This window comes from Triplophysa rosa, linkage group LG13 (assembly GCF_024868665.1).
Source record: "Triplophysa rosa linkage group LG13, Trosa_1v2, whole genome shotgun sequence".
NCBI classification, from domain to species: domain Eukaryota; kingdom Metazoa; phylum Chordata; class Actinopteri; order Cypriniformes; family Nemacheilidae; genus Triplophysa; species Triplophysa rosa.
The window spans coordinates 15,404,458-15,426,753 of record NC_079902.1 but is presented as its reverse complement, the minus strand read 5'-3'; the positions used below and the strand labels follow the sequence as shown (position 1 = coordinate 15,426,753).

Genomic DNA, 22,296 nt, shown 5'->3' with positions numbered 1-22,296 from the left:
ACTTACGTCTCTGTGCTTTTATAGTTGTGCATCAAAGACCCATCAACTCCTAGAGAAAATACGAAGTAATTGAATATATCTTCACATGATATATCAGGCCACTTCATCCTCCCACTGTTTAATCGTGGGTGTGAAAAATATTCACCAGAGCTGTTTTTAATAGTGTTTTTGAGCGTGCTCCCGCGACACCACTTCCATTGTTTTCCACCGGCCGGCTATTAAATCGGAAGTCTCAAGACAAAAACGAAGTACTTCACATCGTTTATTCCGTGTTCAGGGTGGATAGGTATCGTTTAGGTAAAATGATCATTTTTGTTTTATTCTGTGAACTACTAACAATATTGCTCCCAAATTTCAAATTAAAATATTGTTTCTAATTGCATTTATTTGCAGAAATGAAACTTGGAGAAACAGGTCAAAATAACAGAAAAGATGCTTTGTATTTTTTCAGACCTCAAATACGGCAAAGAAAATTAGTTCATATTCACTTTTAAGCAATACAACAGTAAAGTTTGTTTATGTAAAATATGTTTTAACAGCTTTCCTGTGGCTCAGTGGTTAGAGCATGGTGCTAGCAACGCTATTGTCATGGGTTCGCACATACTCAGATACAATGTAAGTTGCTTTGGATAAAAGCGTCTGCCAAATGCATAAATGTAAATGTACATTTAGGAAAAGTTCAAAAATAATTAGTTATGTGATAACCTTGATTCTTATCACAGTTTTGTGTCTTGTTATGCTTGTCATGTCTTTCACATTGCTGTTGGATGTCACTGATGTCACTCCTGAGGTTTGATTTTGTTGAAATTCAACAGACACTGGAATGGAATGTCCACAATACATCTAGAAATGCTGGTTAAATGAAAATTTGGAATGGTCTCTCAGTTTTTTCCATGGCTGTATACATTTTATATATTATTCTGTAAAATCCTGATTATAAAGATAGGTGTCTGCTGTTAAGGTTCAATTTATAGGTTCAAGCTGTTTCAAAACCAGATTTACAGTCAAATGCATTATTTAAACTGAATCGCCATGCAATTGTGTCTCATCTCCTATGCCGAGTTCCTGTCTTTGTATAAAGGTTTATAGCATCATTTTATTAAACATCTACCTCAGCAACTGTCTCATCCTCTCTATAAAGCAGGAGCAACGCTGAAATATGGCTCATGATTGCATCTCTCGCTGCTGCTAGAAAGGATTCTCCTGTTGTGATGAGATTGAGAACAGCAGATCTACACGGCTTTCCTATCTTGCGCTCTTAATAAATCTAAAGAAAAGGAGATTTCACATCCACACACGTGGCACATCTCTGGGGACCCCCACGCATGTGTGGAGAGCATTCATTTACTCTCCATTATCTGAGGCATCATGATCCATTCATTCCACTTTAAAGATGCTGATCTAAATATAACATCTCACAAGCCCTGTTTCCTTACGCTTCCAGATTCTCACATGCATATATAGTAAAACATGTCAACGATTATTTCCAATGTGTGAAATAGTTTTGACCTTGATGCCGTGGTGAGCTCAGATGAAAAAGCATGGGGATGCACAACTATGTGTGTGTGGGCATGCCTGCGCAGCTGTCGACAGACCAAACACCGAGTCAAACTGTCATTTCATTTCCCTTTTTCCCAAATGTGGGGTTGTAAGTCACCGCATCGTAAGGCTGTTTGACATCGAGAACAATATTGTTTTCGAGAATGCCTACCTATCCTTATATCAGAGATTGCAGCCGTACAGAACAGTGAAGTGGAACGGCAGAACTGGAAAGTAAACCTATGCAGATTTAACATGTCTCCAAACTGTGGTACGGATTCATAGGTTCTCACCTACCAATATGGGAAAAAAAAATATATATATATGTCAAATCTTTACTAAATGTTGAATCATAAAAAGACATAATCTTGACATTATCATTTTCTCTCCTTAGCACATTCGTGTTCATGTTCATGACATCTGTTCTATATGTCTCTTTATGTGTTTCACAGAACAGTTCATAAAACGAAAGCGAGTACATTACAGATTTTTCATTGTTGCTAAAGCTAATCCTTTACATCTTCTGTCAGCCTTTCTGTCAAAAGTAGAAGGTTAATGGAAAAATTCTATATGTCATTATTACTCATAGAGACATATACAGTCCTGGGAAGACTGGCTCATAAACCACAAAGAAAGACCCCTATCCATAAGGTCAGCCTCTCTTAAATCACATGTGGGGCTCATGTGTCACACTCTCACAAACAACCATAACCACTGTAAATCACTGTCAGTTACACTCAACCTCATCTGCTCTATACACGTCTATCACCTGAACCTCGCTGAGAAAGCAACCCGCACAGCTGCTGGTGAAATTTCACTCCTCGTTTTGTGAAAATCGAAGAAGGCTATGGCTATGGTTGCCATAGCGATACAGAGGGCAGGGAATGGCTAAATCGGTAGCATAGGGAGAAATATGAGCCTCTTTTGGTGGTCTTACTCCCCCACACGTTTCTTCTGTCTCATCCAGAGTCGAGCGATCGTAAGCCAACGTCTGAATAACAAGTCGGTGTCTATTTAATCATCTTTAAACAGTTACGGCTCAATTGATGAATTCCTCAGCTGTCATTTTCAGTCTTCCTCCTATTGAGGGCTTTTACCTTGGCCTGGCTTGTTCCCCCATTAACCATATTTATTGATGCAATTTCTCACTCTGGAGACCAGAGGAACACAATTATGGCCTCCAGCTGCTTTGCAATCAGGTCATTAGTCTAAATGTGTTTTGTGGAAACGCGTAGAGCTCGCTCAAGCCATTACCAGGAGCAAGTTACATACATGCATTTGTTGTTTGTTTTGTGTTTGATGATTTACGGATGTTCATTTGTCATAAACAATTTGGGGGATCTTTTAAACTGCGTCTGGCGGTAATTCAATATAATATGCAGTTTAAACATACAGATTTATAGGTTGATACTATGATTATTATTGTGATTATAATGTAATCAGCATGGTAAGGCAATTATTTTTCAATGGGATCTTGATTTTCCTCATCTTCTCTGCCTGCCTTTTATATTTCTTTTAACAAACACACAGCAGGCTCCAAATCCTCTCTAATGAAGTCTACGGGTCATTATATCCCAGTTATTTCATGCTCGTGTGGATAGATTGTGTGACATCAGTTCAGATTGTAAATTGTACCTGCTTCTCATTGCCTACAGGACCGCCACAAAGCTGTTCATTTACGTGTTGTTTATCTGCCTTCTGATTGGACGCTCCTATCCACATTCCAGCAGTCTGAGGAGGGTGTTATGTGGACACTTCTGTCTAGTTAAGTAGATTAGATGCATCAACCCACTCTTGTGGAAAGCTTCCTTTAGTTCTCCTTATTGGGTGGTACTTTGATATTTCCATGTTTTTTTTAGTTTTACTCTGTTGTTCCATGTGCAATAAGCGGGAGGAGGGGATGTGGGGGTGGTGAAGTGAATTTCTGCATTACAGTATATGTCTGATCCTTAAAGGGAAAGTGCACCCAAAAATACAAATTTTGTCATAATTTATGCACCCTCAAGTTGTTCCAAACCTGTAGAAATTTTGTTGTTTTACCAAGCATAAAGAAAGATATTTGGAAGAATGTTTGTAACATGTTCTGGGGCACTATTTACTACCCATATTAGAGAAAAAAACTACTATGGTAGTTGATGGTGCCCCAGAACTGTTTGGTTTACTGTACCACAAAATATCTCCTTTTGTGTTCATCATAACATAAAAATGTATGAATTTTTGAACAACTTGAGGAAGAGTAAATGAAGACAAAAAAATATATTTTTTGGGTGAACCATCCCTTTAAATAAGAAACTCGTTGGTCTTTCTCTGGCGCGTGTGTGGCCACATGAAATTGTCCCCAAAAGTAAGCAAAACCTAACAAATCCGAGCAAAACTTGTCATTGGTAAAAACAATATAAAAATATTATAATATTAATATATATAGTTTTTTTTATCTAAAAATATTGTAAAAAGTGTAAAGTGTAGATTATGTTATAGTATTTTAACTAACTGTGTATAAAAACAATAGAAGTCTATGGATTGTCCCCATTTAGATAAGCAAACGTGAGCGTATGCCACCTGAAAAACATAAAAAATACAACTAAAAAGAGTATATCAAAAATAAAGTAAAAATATTCATAGTATACTCTATACAGCATATTACGAGTCGACAGTATCAAAATATTTGAAGCAAAATTTGATAATTTTACACATTGGCTTCCAAAAGACACACATTTTCTGTTGTACATACAAAACAGATTTGGTTTAATTAAGATTTAGTTTAAACTTCTGAATGTAAAATTTTAACATAAAACTAAAATTAAGAAAAGAACAAAAAAGCTAAACCTTAAGAGAGAACATCGTAAAGCAGTAAAAACAAACACACATGTGTGTGAGAGGAAAAATGTACGTGTGTGAGAGGAAAAATGTACGTGTGTGAAAGGAGAATGTGAGTGTGTGTGAGGAGAATGTGAGCGTGTGAGAGGAGAATGTGAGTGTGTGAGAGTGCTAGAATGAATTTCGGCTTGTACGGCCCCTCATACACATACAGTATGTATATGTATACAATTTTATTTGATATTCTGTATGTTGATGTAGGTCATGTTGGCAGCTCAACCAAAACCCAAGATTTGTAAAAAAAAAAAAAAAGTAATATATATGTACATATTAGCATCAGATTTCAAATATCTGAAGTGGACTTAACATTAGCACCTCCCAACATTGTTCTCTATGACACACAAATGCAATTCAGAACAGAGCTTTCACTGCTTTCGGATCGGTCTATCTGTCAGTGGATTGATGGTGAAGCTGGTTAGCATTCAAGTCAGACAGTTCCAGTTTTATATCCAAGATCTCAGAGGAGAGACTTCAGCCAGGGAAAATGTTTACCTAACGCTTTAATTTTCTCATCTTTAGTTTTCTTGTCTCCTGCTTCCCAGGACTTTTCTCCAAGTGTCTAATGGCAGAATCAGATATTCTCTATGAAATGACCGAAGTTTGATGAAGTGAAGTGAACAACGTACCTCGAGAGGAATCCATGGACTGCTGAGGGATATTGCAAAGCAGTGACAGCTGTGGAAGAAAAAGAGAAAGTGTGAAAGCGAGACTCTTTGAGGTGTTTTTTACCTTACTGGGATGTCCCAGTGGTTTAAGATATATAACAGCTCAAGAGTGAGATGAAAGTAGCAGGTGTGCAAAGTGTGGACAGTGAGAGAAAAATATTGGAATTCTGTGTGGAAAACAAACACACACCACTGTGAACATCCACTGAAATGGAGAGAAGAAACTCTGGGTTTTGTTTTATGAATATTAAGCAGATCCCAGAAACATTCTCCTGAGATAGACAGATGCTGACGTTTGTTAGAGACATCAGATGTCATTTTCGACACATTAACAGGCAGAAAGATCTCAATAGCTTTTCCACATCACTAAAGTACTGTAGTAACTGAAAAAAACTGAACATGTTTTTATAACTCACTTTCTTGAGTCTTTTTTCTTTGAATTAACTAAAGTCCCAAGGTCATTTGTTTTGGATGTGTCAAGTCAGTCCCCTCAAGATCACACAGGTGAGTAACAGCTTAACAACCAAAAAGTGTCCAACAATATATTTGTATTGCTTTAGGAAACCTATTTATAAAAATATTTCACTCAACAATAGAGCTGTTTCTTTCAAATAAATGCCACCTTTTGTGTTATTTTGTTATTGAATGCACAGACACAGACAATTTTTAAGTGTGGTTAAGGTGACCAATTACATGTTGGGGCCACTTTATATATTCATGTTCGTTGACAAATAAATGGTAAATGTGTGTGACAGCAAAAGTTAAGCTTTGGATATAATTCCTGCATGCAACCCTTCCTCACATTGTTCCTCTCTTCCCCTTCTATCTTCACCTCCTCCAAGATGTCAGGGGATCTTTTAGAAAAACAAATCTGAATGCAACGTTGAATTATTTCCACTTGACTCAATGGTGTATGATGGGAGCTCTGCAATTAGCACCAGTCTCTGAGACTTCCCTCTTCAGTAATCCAGCAGACAAATGCATTACCATCCTTGCCGTGGCCCGTGTCTTTGGACGTGGGTGGGAGTGAAATCTCAGCTGTTGTGGCTCAGCCCAAAACTGCACAATGCCAAGAGCTAGGAGCTCCTGGGAGCAGCAGAATTCTTGTGTTGCAAAGGGTTTAATAAATTTTCCAGCTAGGGTGGGAAGCAATTAACCTACATTAGTTTGTGATGTGTTGCCTGCTGTTAGAGAGTTTGGAGACTGTCTGCATCAACAATGGAGTTAGACCAGAATGTTAGACAGCATGGGTCTCTGAACAGCAGCTGTTTAGAGCTTATTTAAATGTACAATGCTACACTGCGTCTGGTGCGAGGAAGGAGAGTTATCATTTTTGGCATCTTTGTGTAGTCAATATCTAATATACAGCATCAACAATCATACAATAGTTGTACGATGCCAAGAGTCGTTTTCTTGCCCAACAAACACAAGTAGCACGCTGTCAAAACGGAAAAAGTAGACAAACTATGTATTGTGTATGATATAAACTGTAATAAAAAACGAACTGAATTCCAATCTAAACAGTTTTGCACACTCTTACAGACATCTTACACCATAATAGCCAATAGGAGTGGGCAACCCATCTCTAATAAAGACTGTATATAGCACTATTAATATAAATTTAGATGTAATTATAAATCCAATGCATATTATTCTTTGTTTGTGGTGGGTGCGTTTCATTATTTTGCCTTCTCTCTTTCAAGATCAGCATTCACACAATTGACTGGCGTTAACAGTGCGACCACTGAGTGGTAAAAACATGAATTTTAATTGTCCCAAGGCTGTACGACTGAACAAACAATAAATCAAACTGAAGCTGAAAACTAATTCGTATTTTCAAACAACTACAGTACGAGTAAAACTTTGGCAAAGACGAGTAAACTTAGTAAAAATCAAAGCTCAGCATTCAGAAACTGTTTCTAGCACAATTGGTTCTCATGTGGGAGTAAAAAACAGTCTTGAAAGGAAATATAAACTGCCTGTTTGAAGAGAGAAATCTCAACGGTATAAACTCGCCCTAAAGTGTGAGAGGATGTACACATGAAGCTTAACCTTTAGTACCTTGACAGGTACAAAGAAGTGCATTGGCGATCTGATTCTCTGAATGGTCTGAGAGGGGAAGTACAGCTGAATGTTTTTAGATGTGGAAAATTATCGATTGTAAGAAGCGCTTATAGTTGTTTTTCCAGCTGTTACATTGTTGAAATTCACAAAAATCTTAGTCATCATAAAGTATCCCTATTGTTACTGTCTTGACAAGGGAAGGTCACATTTGAAGTTACAAACTTAACTTTAACAGAGGTACATTTCTTGGTAGCAGAAGCAAATCTGTCATGAATAAAACAAACTGTCTTTTGCTCAGATGAGACATGAAATATTAAAATGTGCTGATATTTGCATATAAAAGCAGTGGCTGAAAATGTTCAGTGTTCTTATTCATACTCTTAAACATCCCACCAAAACAATTACAAAAACTATTTAACACCTGAATTGTTTTGGTATATCTCATAAACTAGCCTCTCATAATAAAACAAGCTGTTCCAGAGAGATCTTGTTTAGGATCACCTTCAGCTATGAAATTCATTAAAGGCTTCATACAGTGCACCTTTATCTGAAGACCATTATTTGGGCTTCATCTCAGCTTCAGCCTTTGTCTACAACAGATTTATCAACTCGGGGAAATTATTATCAGAATGAATTTACAGACTCGCATGTAATTCCCAAATGTGCCTATTAAGTTTCTGTTTAGAAGCACCTCATCACCTTCGGTGCTGCACTGTTCCTTCCCTCCGTCAATAACAATCAGAGACAAACAAATGAACTTTAAACCCCTCAATGCTCCCGACCACAAATCCATAGATATAATGTTAACTAGTCCAGTTTCCTCCGTGTTTTACACTCGATCAGCGTTATAGTTCATAGCTCTGATTGTTTTTAAGTGTTCAACTTCATTTAGAAAACGTGCATGAGAAACACACAGCCGCCCGCAACTGCTATGAAATTTTAATGAAGAGAAAGCATCAGACAAGAAATACGCGCACTTGAATATCTGGTGGGACTATCTGTTCTTTGTACAGTACATGACAGAACTGTTCGGGTTGAGATGCAAAACTTGCATAGTATTTCTTTTGGAGACACTTATTAGTTCCTAGAGCAAAATAAAAGCAGAAGATACTCAGAAGATAATAATGAGTTTAAGGGCAAAATCAACATAGATAGCAGCATGGACGTTCATTTTAGACTATGTAAACATAAAAACACGAATTGTAAAATACATTTACCCTATATGCAAAGAGTGCTTATGAATGTTTAAAGGGATAGTTCCCCCCAAAATGAAAATTTTGTCATCGTTTACTGACCTTCTTGTCATTTTTAAACCTGTATGACGTTCTTTCTTCTGTAGAGCACAAAACAATATGTTTTGAAAAATGTTGGTAACCAACAATGGCGGTACCCATTCACTTCTATTGTACAGAGACAAAATCAATGCAAGTTCCGCCGTTGCTCGGTTACCAACATTCTTTAATATATCTTGTATTCTGCAGAAGAAAGAAAGTAATACAGGTTTGAAATGACAAGATGGAGAGTGAATGATGACAGAACTACACTGTGACGAGGGAGGCGGGATGAGAGCCGTGAGGGAACGACGCGAGGCCTGTGGCGCGGGTGATAATGAGTGTCAGCTGTGCGTTACACCGGTCTCGCGTCGTTCCCTCACGGCTCTTGTCCCGCCTCCCTCGTCACATATACCTTTAATGCAAAATGTCAATTTTATATAATTTTATAAAATACGCTTCAACGTTCAGAACATCCTATTATCCCAACCAAAACTGTTATGCTAAGATTTCCGCACAGCCAGAAACAAAAGTTTATTCCAGTAATTACGCAAACACCTTGACAATGTGGTGCATCCAAGCACATCAATGTGGCACAAACCCTCGAGTATTTTTACAACAGGGAACAAACAGAACACTATGAAGACAAATGGGGCTTTAAGAGAACTCTGCTGCTTGATTTATACTCATCCTCCAGTGCTGCAAAACTGTACACATGCTGAGAACAAAGCAATCAGAGATGCATCTCATGGATGCTGCGCAGCTCAAAGTTGCTCTCACCTAGTGCTTTGATGTTTGCCAGCAAGATGCCAAAGGCTAGAAGAGAGAGGAATATACACTGCTAAACAAGAGCACTGGTTTATCTTTGTATGCCACACAATGATTTCCATAGACATTTTTTAAGGAAAATTTCTGACAATGGATATTGCTGAGCAAGGAGAAAGAAATTGTAAACAGGGATCACGGGGCCGGAGATGGCAGAACTAGCACGCTAACTTGGCCCAGTTGTGCTTGAAAGACGCCATTATCAGGTGGAGAAACACACTCAAGTTCTCAAAATGAGTCTGCAATGCCTGTGAGGAAGACATTTAGTGGCTGTAAACACCTTATCTGTTACCTGAATAAGTCACTGGGTTTCTGTATACATACGTCACTGATGTAAACTGAGCATAAAGAGCAGCGCTCCTGCAAGCAGAAAGATTGTGTCCTGTCAGGTAGGAACATACAGCTCCAAACGTCCAAAGAAACATTGTTTTTATTGAATCATACAGAAATTCTGTCTTGACTCTAGGTGGGCAGCCTATTGCAGAGATGGGAAGTAACGAAGTACAAATACTTCGTTACTGTACTTAAGTAGATTTTTCTGGTATCTGTACTTTACTCCACTATTTATTTTTCTGACGACTTTTTACTTTCACTTCTTACATTTTTACGCAAATACCTGTACTTTCTACTTCTTACATTTTCAAACCAGGCTCGTTACTTTAGTTTTAATCTGTATTTGATGCACAATCAATATTATTTCTTGTCATTGCGTGACTTTTTCAACCTAATGATAGGTCTGCCTAAAAGCCGAAGCGCTGTGTGAGGTGGCCACTAGCCAATCAAATGTAAGAAGAGTTACTGTTTACAGAGCAAAGCGGTGACCAATCAAATCAAAGAAGACAGAGTAACTGTTCTCAGATCTCGAGCGTGATATTCTGCATCATGTGGTGACTCGTGAATGGTGGGGTTTTTTAGCGCGAAAGGACCAGATTTTAAATATGTAATTTAGCTATTTAGCTATTCGCATGTTCTACAAACATATACTTCATGAAAGATGTACTGTAGTTCTGTCAGAAGTTAAGGCAGCTCGTTAAGGTAAGCGCATTATTGTTGCTGTTGTTCATTAGTATGTATGAATTGCATGTTTTTTGCTATCGTGGTGTGTGCGTTAAGTTCATGAACGAGTGAAAAATACCTGCTCATTGCGTTGCTTTCGATGAACTAATTATAGTGGGCACTTTTGCACAAAAATGCGCTAATTTCATGATTGCCATTTGAAGTGGTTTCTGGACATATCCTATTAGTCTTATTTTCTAATTTTCTTAATGCATTTGCCTTGTTTGATCTGTTTGATCTATTTTCCTGATTTTTATTATATTTTTTCATCTTGTCATGATTAAAATTATAAGGAAATAAAAAACGATCCTTATCAACGTTGATTGACATTGCAATAAAATACTATCACATTATTTTGGAAGTTAAAATTTTGGGCTGGTTTTTGTTGGAGTGAGTAGGTTTTAGTGAGCCTTTGGGCTGGAAATCATCCACCTAATCTAGCAACACTGACATCAGTTTTAATGTTGAACGAGTGTAACGTACAATGTAAGAGGCTAAACATTTAATATTTTAAAGCGAGGCATAATTTCAAGAAATGTGTTTAACCAATCGAGAAAAACAGTAATGGTTACCAAGTAAATTGACTTGCCTAATTAATTATCTCTTTATTTCTCAGTTTTCTCTTTTTGACAAGATCTCCCAAGTGTCTACAACCTTTGTATAATGATATGTCCATGAATGGTCTGTGCTTAAAATTTAAAGGGACAGTTAATCTAAAATTGAAAGCAGTGAAATTCTGTTATAAAATGTTTTGACAATCACAGTACCAAACAGTCATTTCCTGGCTATTACGCATCGCAGACATAGGCTAGTAGTCTAAGAAGCTGCCACGGACCAAGGCGGAAGGCAACACAAAGAATAGCTAAAATTATGGTTGAGAACTTGAGACAAAGGGAATTCTGTCACAATTATTATCAATACGCTTGTCCTTTACACTCTTATCTTACATCATAATTGTATTATAAATTTGTGTTTTTTTCCACTACCTAGGTAGTGGCAAATAGATTTATTCCATCAGTCTTTTTTATGCTTGTGTTCTACATAATGGTAGTTCAGTTGTGAGGTACGAGCGTGACTCTAAAACAGGTAGTAGTATTGGCTACTTTTTACTTAAGTACATTTTAGAGCCCATACTTTATACTTTTACTTGAGTAAACAAGTTTAGTCAGTACTTCAACTTTTACTTGAGTACTTTTAAACATGAGTATCTGTACTTCTACTTAAGTAAAGGATGCGTACTTTTGCCATCTCTGGCCTATTGTCATATAATGTGACCTTTTCATGTCATATTTAACTTGTCCAGCTATTAACGTAAATGGGCAATACTCTCAGCACTCAAATATGCCACAGTTGCTCAGGTCAATCACAACCTGACACGCAAAAGAGACAAGCAGGTCACTGGCAGAAAGGTCAACAAATAGGAAAGGTCACAAAACAAGCATGATCCTTCAAGCTCATATGCATGAATGTCAAAAAGGACGTCAAATTATGTCAGGTAATGTTCATGTAATGCTGCACAGAACTATATCCATCCGTGAATGTACATTTGAATTTTGATCATCTTTTGGTGGATATGGCTTTCTGCAAAGGTTATCATCCAGCTTGGATTTCATAGATTTCAGTGTAATTGTTTGTCAGTCAAGGGGAAGGAATATCATCTTAAGCATGAATTGTTTTCACTCTGAAAGCATTATTCACAATCCTGGAAGGGGAAAACATGAGAAAGATTGATATTACGCCGAACTGACAAATGAAATGCCTGATCTTGCACTATGGTACATTAAGTGGTTCATCATAATGCATGCTGCGTGGTAAAAGGTCCTGCTTTACGGTGAGATTTAAGAGCGATTAAAGTGAATTAATTTTTAACACTCTCATTTTAAGTGCTACATGGTTTTCTACTTTCACTTTATGACTTATTAAATGTATTTAAGGCTTGGATTGCTGCTTTAAACTCACCTTATCAACTGTCTATGTATGAAACTAATAGTATTTATGCGTAGTGGTGACTAATTTAAGCAGAGAGTGTGTGTCGAATCACAAAGTTAAAAGTTCCACAAATGTATGAAAATGCATGTGTGAGAGCTGATAAAGGCCACTGAGATTGGATTTAAAAAGAGTGGCATCTTTATGCATGAGGAGTTGAGATATGAGCAGACACATACGCTTTCTAAACTGCCTACAAAGCCCTTTGACATCCAAAGCCACGTTTGGATTCAAATGGGCACATCTGTTAAATAGACTGGGGATCTATGCTAAGCAGTCGTCACATTTTTGTAATTTAAGTTTAATCGGGAGGATCTACTGTATGCCAGTGTTTTCCTTTAAACCAGTCCTACATCAAAGCTGACACAAATACACTCCTGAACAAAATCTTAAGACCAGGGGAAACATTACAAGTATTTCGCATTTCTCGCTGGTGGATCGTAACCAGATTGTAAGTACTGCTTCAAAATGATAAAACAAGAAACAGAAGCATTTACATTCGAAAACATCAAAATAAATAAGAAATAGGCTATTTTCTACCCTGGTTTTGAGGCCGGCTGGAGAAACGCTCGGTTTTTAAGGGCGGGCCGCATAGAAGACTTGGAAGTAAACGGCCACTGCTATGATTGGATAGCAGCTTGCGTAGTTGACTTAGTTGGAGCCTTCTGTGAATTTGGTTAGACACGTAACGTTACGTAACGTGATTTTACTCAAATTTACGGACTTATTTCCCGGATGTGATGGCAAGGCTTTGCGTATAGTTTGTATAGCCTATAGTTGTATGGTGTTTAGTGATATATGACCGTACATGTCAGCATTTAAGACCCGCAAACCGGACAGAAGATCACCGCGATCGTGGGTCTCAAATGATATAGTTTTCATGATAAATAAACAAGAGTCTACTCCCAGCCAAAATGACCCAGCACCAGAAATAATATCAAAACACTTCAAAACAGCCTCCATTATTCGCAAACGGTGGATAAAACCTTGAAAATTGATATATGAGCCCGCCAAAAAACAGAGATGCCGATTACAATTATTACAAATGACTAGAGGTCCCCAGGTAATACTATCAGGGCATATCAAGCGATCTCTAACAAAGCAATAGTGACGCATAGTACAAATATGTTTTACTCACATAAGATTGCTGCATCATTCCTATCGGATCCAATATTGACGGCACAGCACTGCTTTATAATTTTAGTCTCTCTGCAAAGACTTGTTCAAGGAATCCGCGTTGAAATGAAGCGAATAAACACTCAATGTTTTCCCCACGTGAGCTGGAACGTCTTTAAAATGAACTTCAACCACGCTTTCTTACTGTCGGAATCCTAAGGAAGGTTATGCAGCGACTGTGTTCTTCCACAACCAGGTACTGCACAATATTTTGCGATCTTTAACGGCATGATGCTTACACTCGCTCTATCTGGTTCCTTGCAGCTTGTGTTCAGTACTGTCATGCGCGAACCAGTGGGCAGGGCTCGAGAAGTAGGCGTTGATATTCTTCTGTGGAGGCGGTGTTCAACCTATCTATGATAGGTGCATTCCAGGACCTGCCGTTCGCTGAGTCTCGTGTCAATAACAGTTGTTATTTCAGTAACAAGGGCGTTTTCAGGTCTGACACTTACAAGATGTTCGCTTGAATACGATTCCCTCTTATATAACAAAAGCTTGGGTTAAAACTGTGGTCCTAGTTCACTGCACCTTTAAATAGTTAATATCTGCGCAAAAATATGGCTTTCATGTCATTGTTCTTCAGGCAGTGACACTGTCATGATATCCTGATGGCAAAGGCAAAAAGGCTTTCTGTCTTTGAACGTGGCAGGATTGTTGAGCTGCACAAGCAAGGACTCTCGCAACGTGCCATCGCTGCCGAGGTTGGACGCAGTAAGACAGTCATTGCAAATTTCTTAAAAGATCTTGAGAGTTATGGGACAAAAAAGTCAAGTGGTAGACCCAAAAAAAATTCCCCTGCACTGAGCCGGAGGATCCGACGGCTGTCCATGAAGACACAGGCTGATCCTCAACCCAAATTAAGGCCCTTACTGATGCTGACTGCAGCCCAATAACCATAAGACGGCATCTGAGAGAGAAGAGCTTCAAGAACAAAAAACATCTACAAAAGCCACGTCTCCTTCCACGCAACGAACTTGCCCGTTTGGAATTTGCAAGGAGCACTACACATGGGACATTGAAAGGTGGAAGAAAATTTTATTCTCTGATGAGAATAACTAACTGAATGAGAAATTTAACCTGGACGGTCTTGATGGCTTCCAACGTTACTGGCATGACAAGGAGATCCAACTGGAGATGTTTTCTATGCGGCACAGTGGAGGAGGCTCCATCATGATCTGGGATGCTTTTCCTTCAATGGGAAAATGGAGCTTCATGTTGTGCAGGGCCGTCAAACGGTGGCTGGCTATGTGGACATGTTGCAGCGGGCAACCCTCTTGAATGAGGGCCCTCGTCTGTGCGGTAATGACTGGGTCTTTCAACAAGACAACGCTGCAGTTCACAACACCCGCCTGACAAAGGACTTCTTCCAGGAGAATAACGTCACTCTTTTGGACCATCCTGCATGTTCCCCTGATCTAAATCCCATTGAGAACGTTTGGGGATGGATGGCAAGGGATGTTTACAAAAACTGAAGTCAGTTCCAGAACGTGGATGCCCTTCGTGAAGCCATCTTCACCACATGGAGCAACGTTCCCACCAGCCTCCTTCGCATCAAGCATGCCGAAACGAGTGTTTGAAGTGATCAGCAAGAACGGTGGGGCTACTCACTACGGAGTCCATTTTTTATACTTTTAGTTCTGTTGTGGTTTTGGGCTATAGTCTTAAACTTTTGATCAGCTGATGAACAGCCTGTTTGAGTTTAAATGAAGTTGTCAATAAATTGCCTACTCTCTGTTTTTTTGTCTCTTGCTCCTGTTTCTTGTTTTGTCATTTTGAAGCAATACTTACAACCTGGTTACGATCTACCAGCGAGAAATGCTAAATACTTGTAATGTTTCCCCCAGTCTTAAGATTTTGTTCAGGTGTGTATACTGAATCATGACATCAAATGAAATCGCAAATTTATATATATACAGTATATCATCAATTGTTTGTCAAATTATTGAGGTTTCGACTTTTACAGACCGTCATCAACTGATCATTTCAACACATTGGCAAAGCTACAATGCTGCTACCTCTAACTACAATGTTACAAAGCTAACAGCTTAAAGGGATAGTTCACCCCAAAATAAACTTTTTTACACAATTTACTCATCCTCTTTTCATTTTAAACCTGTATGACTTTCTTTCTTCTGCAGAACACAAAATAAGATATTTTGAAGAATGCTGCTAACCAAACAACTGCGGTATCCATTGACTTGCATTGGTTTTGTGTCTATACAATAGAAGCGTAAATATCTTCTTTTGTGATCGGTCAGTCATACAGGTTTGAAATGACAAGATGGTGAGTAAATGATGACAGAATTTTCATTACTGGGTGAACTATCACTTTAAGTTAGATTCGGATTTAGTGTTTAGATTTTCTAAACGGTATAAATACCCGTGAAGGGAAGTAGTTAACCTTTTGGTTTGTAGTGAGACTTGATGTTAGCTGTAATGTCATTGGGGATCAAGAAAAGGTGCTTCACAGACACTCGAGATTGTAATTCAGTCATCGGTAGATGAGAGACAATCATGACATCATGTACCACTTACATATAAAGTGCAGTTTATAGTTGTGCGTCATGTGTAGGTGGTAGGTACACCGTAGCCTGACGCGCACCTCTCCAAAAATGCGATACGGAATGCAAGCATTGTGATTGGTCTGCTTGAACCCCCTCCCCCCCTTCAGGTAAAAAAGCTCTGCGATAGTGTTGGGTTTACTCATACGCATTTTCCAAATGAATTGTCTAAATAAATTACAGGTTTTCCTGTAGTAACAACTCAAGCTGCAAAAGTGACTGTTTACTTGCAGCTATCACTGCTAAATGCTTCTCAGCAGCGTACACAACGAACCACTTCTTCTTCAGCTCTTGTCTTGGTTACTAAAGCAACACGCCTGTGGACACTGATGCCTAGTGGCCATTTCCTGTCAATGTGGACAACAGCGCATAAGTATAAACGAAAACCGGCGCGTTGCCTACGGCGTAGAGGTCTGACGCAGCAGTAAAAAAAAGCCTTAAGACGTATGGTTTCTCTTAGAGTGACAAAGAGAGTTTTCTGGATAAATGGCCAAATTAGTCAAGATGTAAAACGCTGCTTGGCTTAAAATTCGATTAGTCTACATTTCCTTCTGTCATCGTGCATTTAGGCATTCACAGCCTTTATGTTCCATTTGTATGTGGCCATTTTCACTCCATTTTTTACTCACCATTTTGTGAGTAAACTCACATGTGATTTGCATTTCAGATTATTTAAAAAAAGACTTCTATTTTACGCACACGACTTTAAGGAACAAAAGATTAATTGCTCTTTGGTACCTGCTGGGGAAGTCACTGGGGTTTGCTGTACAGGTGGTTTCACTATGCTAGACTGACTCTCAGTAACAGAACACTGAAGGGCAACAGGGAAAGACACCGGAGGTAAACGGGTGACTTAACAACTTGATTTGTGGCCAAGACACACAAGCCAATGGAGCAGAGAATATTGATATTCGCCTATATTTGGTTTTCACTTCTGTGCTCCCTCCTTGTGTCCGGTCCCAGCAGAGTGACAAATGCATCTCCAGCCATACAGGTCAGCAGTCCTATGGACCTCTTCTTGTCAACCTACAACACAGTCATGTGAGCACAATGCACATGGGAAACGAGAGAGTCAGCTCAGCGTAAGGTGCTTTGCCAATATTGGTATTGGCACCATCAACCTCTCCTCCCCCAAGCTTTCCTATACCCGACTCGAACCCTCATACATGATCCATACATAACACGCTACATCGCTACGTATTTCCAGTTATATGCTTAATATTATGCACAACATATCTCGGTATAGACAGCAGGAGTCTGACATTTTGGCTCAATTCACCCAGGGATGAATGCTTTCTGAGTGAACGAATTTCATGGTCACAACAACAAAGAACAGTAAAAGGGGGTGGGGGGACAGGGCTTCCGTTTTGATTGCGCCTTTACACTGTTCGTTCATCTTTCACATGGATCTAATGCATCTTTCATAAGCCAGACGCTGGGAACACAAAGGTAATTTTAAAGGTAAGGGTCTAATCCTATGCGGTTTCGCCTGAAAAGATTAAAAAGAGCGAGACCTTTATCTGTTTAGGAGAATCCACCAGAAGATGAATGACTCGAGCTGCACTTCATTTAGAGTGAAATTTTCTGGGCTTTTTAAACTTGAATTTATAAAGCTGATAGCAGCATATTCAGTTAGTTTTACTCAAACACGCTGATGAATTGAATTGTCATGCTGGCACTGACTGGTTTGGTGCTGCCTGGCATAGTATCATCGCTTGTTCACCAGCAACTTGGTTCATTTTAGTCTTTTCAGCTCTTTCAGAGTGCTTTTCTAAGTGGTCTATTTGTCTCAAATATTTTATTAGGGCAATTCTATGCAGATTTCAACCTTATCATGAAAAAATTTAGATTACACCAAAGGTCAGCTAAGTGTCGCATTCAGAGTTGTGACATCCATTACGTTCCATATTCCTCATATATGGGCATATTAAAATAAAAACGATTAAACTATTTTATATTGTATGAAGAGCCATCCCTTGTCTGTTTGTTGGGTATTCTGGCTTCTGGTTTGTGCATTTTTTAAGTATATACTACATAGTCTGTGAAATAATTAAGAGTTCATTCCAATTATTTTCAGGTTATTTTAATTGACCATTTCTAGGTATGTCATTCTGTGAACTACTAACAATATTTCTCCCAAATGTCAAATAAAAAGATTGTATCTATTTGCATTTATTTGCAGAAAATGAAAACTGGAGAAACAGGTCAAAATAAACAAGATTTGTTTAGACCTCAAATACTGCAAAGAAAACAACTTCATATTCACTTTTAAACAATACAACAGTAATATTTGTACATGGGTTTATAATAATATGACCAGATAGTTCAATATACTACACACATTCTCTAAGAGTTTCAGTGAAACCTTATAGCAGGTTCAAGGACTGCACATAAACTCAAATGTCAAAGGCTGTATTTTTAAGTTAGCATTTGACCCCGTGTCCCCATATTCAATCGAAAGCTTTTGTCCCATTATATATCCATAATCACCAGTATGTGATCCAGATACCGTACAAACCAGCTTTCAAAAATCCGTATCAAAAACAACATGTTAAAAGAACCAGTCTGTTTCTTCAATTTCTAGCTCTTCCTTTGGCTTTTTCTAGACGTACACACACATCTGTGAAACTGAAAAATCCTTTGAAGCAGTTACACCTCCCCACCAAAACAGAGAGAAGGAAATAAACAACCACAAACTAAGCCAACATAAACAAAGGCAGAAAGAAATTCTCCAGCGCTCGCTCTGATGTCTCAGATCTAGCTCTCCCTTCTTCTCTTCTCAGCGGACTCCCCGCACGCAGCCGCTATGCCTTCAAATGTGCTGCTGGCCCTTTAAATCCTCTCCGTTGTAATTCCTAGAGCGAGCAGCTTGCCATAAAAAAGAGGGGGAAAGAAAGAGAAAGCACATACTCCCTTCAAAACACACACGCAGACACACGCACACATGCTTTCTCTCTCACCTATTCTCACTGGCGTCTGACGGGAGGACACTGTGGTGGATTTTCCAGCACGAACAAGTGAGGAGGAAGAAGGCAGAAGAAGTTTTCTCAGACAGGTTTGGATCACTCTGCAAGACAATGCGTTCCTGTCGAGTTTTCCCAGCTTTTCTTTGGATTTGGTAATTCTGTAGACTGTAACTTCTTCAGACGGTCTGGGAGAGACGGACTGAGCAAGAGAATGCTCCCTACGGTCATAAGGATTTTATATCTGTTGTCTTTTTTCTTTTTCCAAGGGGGATTTATCAGGTAAGGCATGGAGGTTTTTATTTGGATGTCTTCTGTGTGAATGTATGTTTTGTGTGGCAATTTCTTCACTTTTCTTAATTTCTAATTATTTAAGAATTGAAATCTTTTGTGAGAGTATGTCAGTGTTTTGCCTTGAGAGTAACTGGGAGAGATTTTGAGTCAAATAAGAATCATCAAACATGCAAGCCGAACCAAACCAAACCAACAGGTATGATTATACACTAAAATGAATCTTTGATTGAAAGAATTTTTTTGGGGGGAGGTAGAACTTGAAAATGTGCTTCTCATCGTAACTGTTTTGATTCAGGTCAAAATATGAAGGTAAAGAACAAAGACTAACTACACCTTTTCACTTTTGTAACTCTAAACCTTAACGTGAATAAGATTTCTGCTTGTATATTTTTTAGATTTTGGATCACACAAGTAATTGGTTAATTTAAACATAGAAAAAAATTAAACAGAGAATAGGATTGTCTTATACATTCTTACAAACTGTAAGACAGAAATGTCGTCAGACTTTTAAGCTGCCAAACAAATTTCCAAAATGTATCTAAAAACTCCAGAAATGAGCTCATTCCTGAAAGAAAAAAGTTTGATTGCATGTGTTGTTCAGATAAAATGAGAAGATTTTATGATATCGCTGATATCCTGGAGTGCTTCGGAAACCACTGAACAATATCCAACAGCACAAAACCCATTAGCTCACCGCAAGGGTTGCGTCTCAATATTTTATTTATATAAGCCAAAAAGAACGATCTGCAAGAATATGAAAGACTCTGAAAAACACCAGTTTTAATCATATGGCTACTTTACATAGCACAGACAAAACCAATATGCCACGATATAGAGAATCTGCAAACTTAAAAAAAGTCTTAATTATCTCTGTCTCTCATTTTGAACTCTCCTTAAACGAAAAAAGCGAAAAGTTTCTGAACTCCCTGTTTCACGCCCCATTGCATCCAGGTGTGAACAGGCTTGAGTTCAATTTGCATAATCCCAAAGCCTGGGTCCGCCGATGAGCATCCGCTCCGTGAGAAAGTCAAAGACGGGAACTCCGTTGAGAAATCAGCATAGAACTTGAGAAAAGTGAGGGATAAGAAGATTGAGTCAAGTCATTCAATATGAGATTACAGGACCTAGGAGGAATTCATGGATTGCGGATGATGCAAAAAGACGGCAAAACCAGTCAAGGTGCTTGAGAAAGCAAAGGAAGACAGTGACTGGCAGATGAATATGTTCAGCGTTACGGCATGTAACATGAACACACGAGCGCAGAGATGCTGGTTTCTATACTGTAGGTATGATTCCAACGTCAGTGCTGGTTTGAAGGGCCTGTGGCATTGACATTCCTTAGTTCTGTCAGCCTGCAGACGCTGTGTGGGCGACAGGAGGAAGAAATGAGCGGTGTTTGGGTTGAGCTATCGGACTCTGGGCTGTGGGCATGAATCCAGCAGGTGGCTTATTAGCAGGTAGTCGGTCAGGAGTTCTGTCTACAGCTCTGGTAGGACAGAAAAGAGCATTAGAGATTCACAACCTCCCTCTCTTCTATTCCGTTATATTTTTTCTACCAAGCAACAAGACCAGAGAAAGCGTTGGGGATTTATTAAACATACACAGCTGGGAAAACAGTAGTGTCAGAATATCTGTGAGGTTTACAGGTGAGCGATGCGGTGATTAAGTCATGGACAGCTTTCATTTTATGATGAAAGTATTGAGCCGGGAACCGTAAGGGAAACGGGATAAAAATTACCTTGAGACTAAAGACTAACGTAGTTTGAAAGGCCAGCTAGCGCTGTGTGAAATAAAGCCATCCATCACGGCAGAGACAGTGGGATTTGTATGATAATGTAAGCGTGTCTTCCCGCTGCAGCTGAGAGGTAAAAAACAGTAAAGCTGGTTTAGCTCAAGCTAAACTATGTGTCTCTAATTAATTATGAAGAAGTACATAATTTCATCTCAGAGACACTACATGAATTTAAGATGAGACTGAGAGTATGTCCATAAATAAGCAGAGGGTGTGCCAAACTTGACTTCTTTGCTGTACCACATTCACAACTCCAAGCCGGAAATCCAAGAGCTCAAATGCCATAACTATTGTAAACGGAAATCTTGAGAAAGAAAAGTTTTCATGTTTTATATTTATATCCAAGCAAGACAAGTTTTAGAATCTGTCCATGCTAACAGGATCAACAATCTTGGCTTTATTTTGGTTTTATTTTGCATTACATGCCACTTTTTAAGCACTAAATAAAGAAATAAAGAAATTCAAATTCATTGGTCTAACTGTAGACCATTGCTGTAAAAAATGATTTGTTGGTACAATTTAAAAAGTTACCTGGTTGCCTCAAAAATATCAGTCAATTCAACTTAAAAATATTAGTTGACTCAATGAATTGGATGCAAACTTGTTGTGTTAACTAATATTATATACAAGTTGAACAAAAAAATGTTTACAGAAGCAACATTGAAGGAAAAGTTCACCTCAAAACCAAAATTGTGTTATTTTTTACTCACCCACATGACGTTCAACATGTTCTAAGACCTCCCGCCGCCTTCTGAACATAAATAAAGATATTTTAGGGACATCCGAGAGATTTCTAGGCCTCCTCATAGACATCATGGTTATAGTTGTTGTCAAGGTTCAGAAAAGTACTGAAGACATTGTTAAATTGGTCCATCTGCTCATAGTGGCTCAATATAATTTTTTTTAAGCGACGAGAATACTTTATGTGTGAAAAACAAACCAAAATAACGAGTTTAATCGATATATTCTCCTCTATTATATCGATATATAGAATATATCAATTAAACATCTCTCGGATGTCCCTAAAATATCTTTATTTGTGTTCCGAAGATGCCGGGAGGTCTTAAAATATATTGAACGTCATGTGGGTGAGTAAAAAATAACACAGTTAAGATTTTGAGGTGAATTTTCCTTTAACTTACAAAGCATTGTACAAAAAATGAGTCCGAATTTGACAAAACTGAATCAGAATTCAATCAGAGTTAGAAATATATTTTGCAATACAAG

General features: G+C 38.4%; 2 protein-coding genes across 2 annotated transcripts in view; both read left to right on the top strand.

The window, feature by feature from the left end:
* The window catches only part of zgc:101583 (uncharacterized protein LOC494104 homolog), a 191,339-nt gene that overhangs the window by 102,982 nt on the left and 66,061 nt on the right, over positions 1-22,296 (top strand). The window lies entirely within an intron of this gene.
* glra4a (glycine receptor, alpha 4a) overlaps positions 18,889-22,296 on the top strand; it is a 39,510-nt gene continuing 36,102 nt past the window's right edge. The window contains exon 1 of the mRNA XM_057348948.1: positions 18,889-19,265. Coding sequence (XP_057204931.1) covers positions 19,198-19,265 — 68 coding nt within the window. The 5' untranslated portion in view covers positions 18,889-19,197. The remainder of the gene's footprint in view (positions 19,266-22,296) is intronic.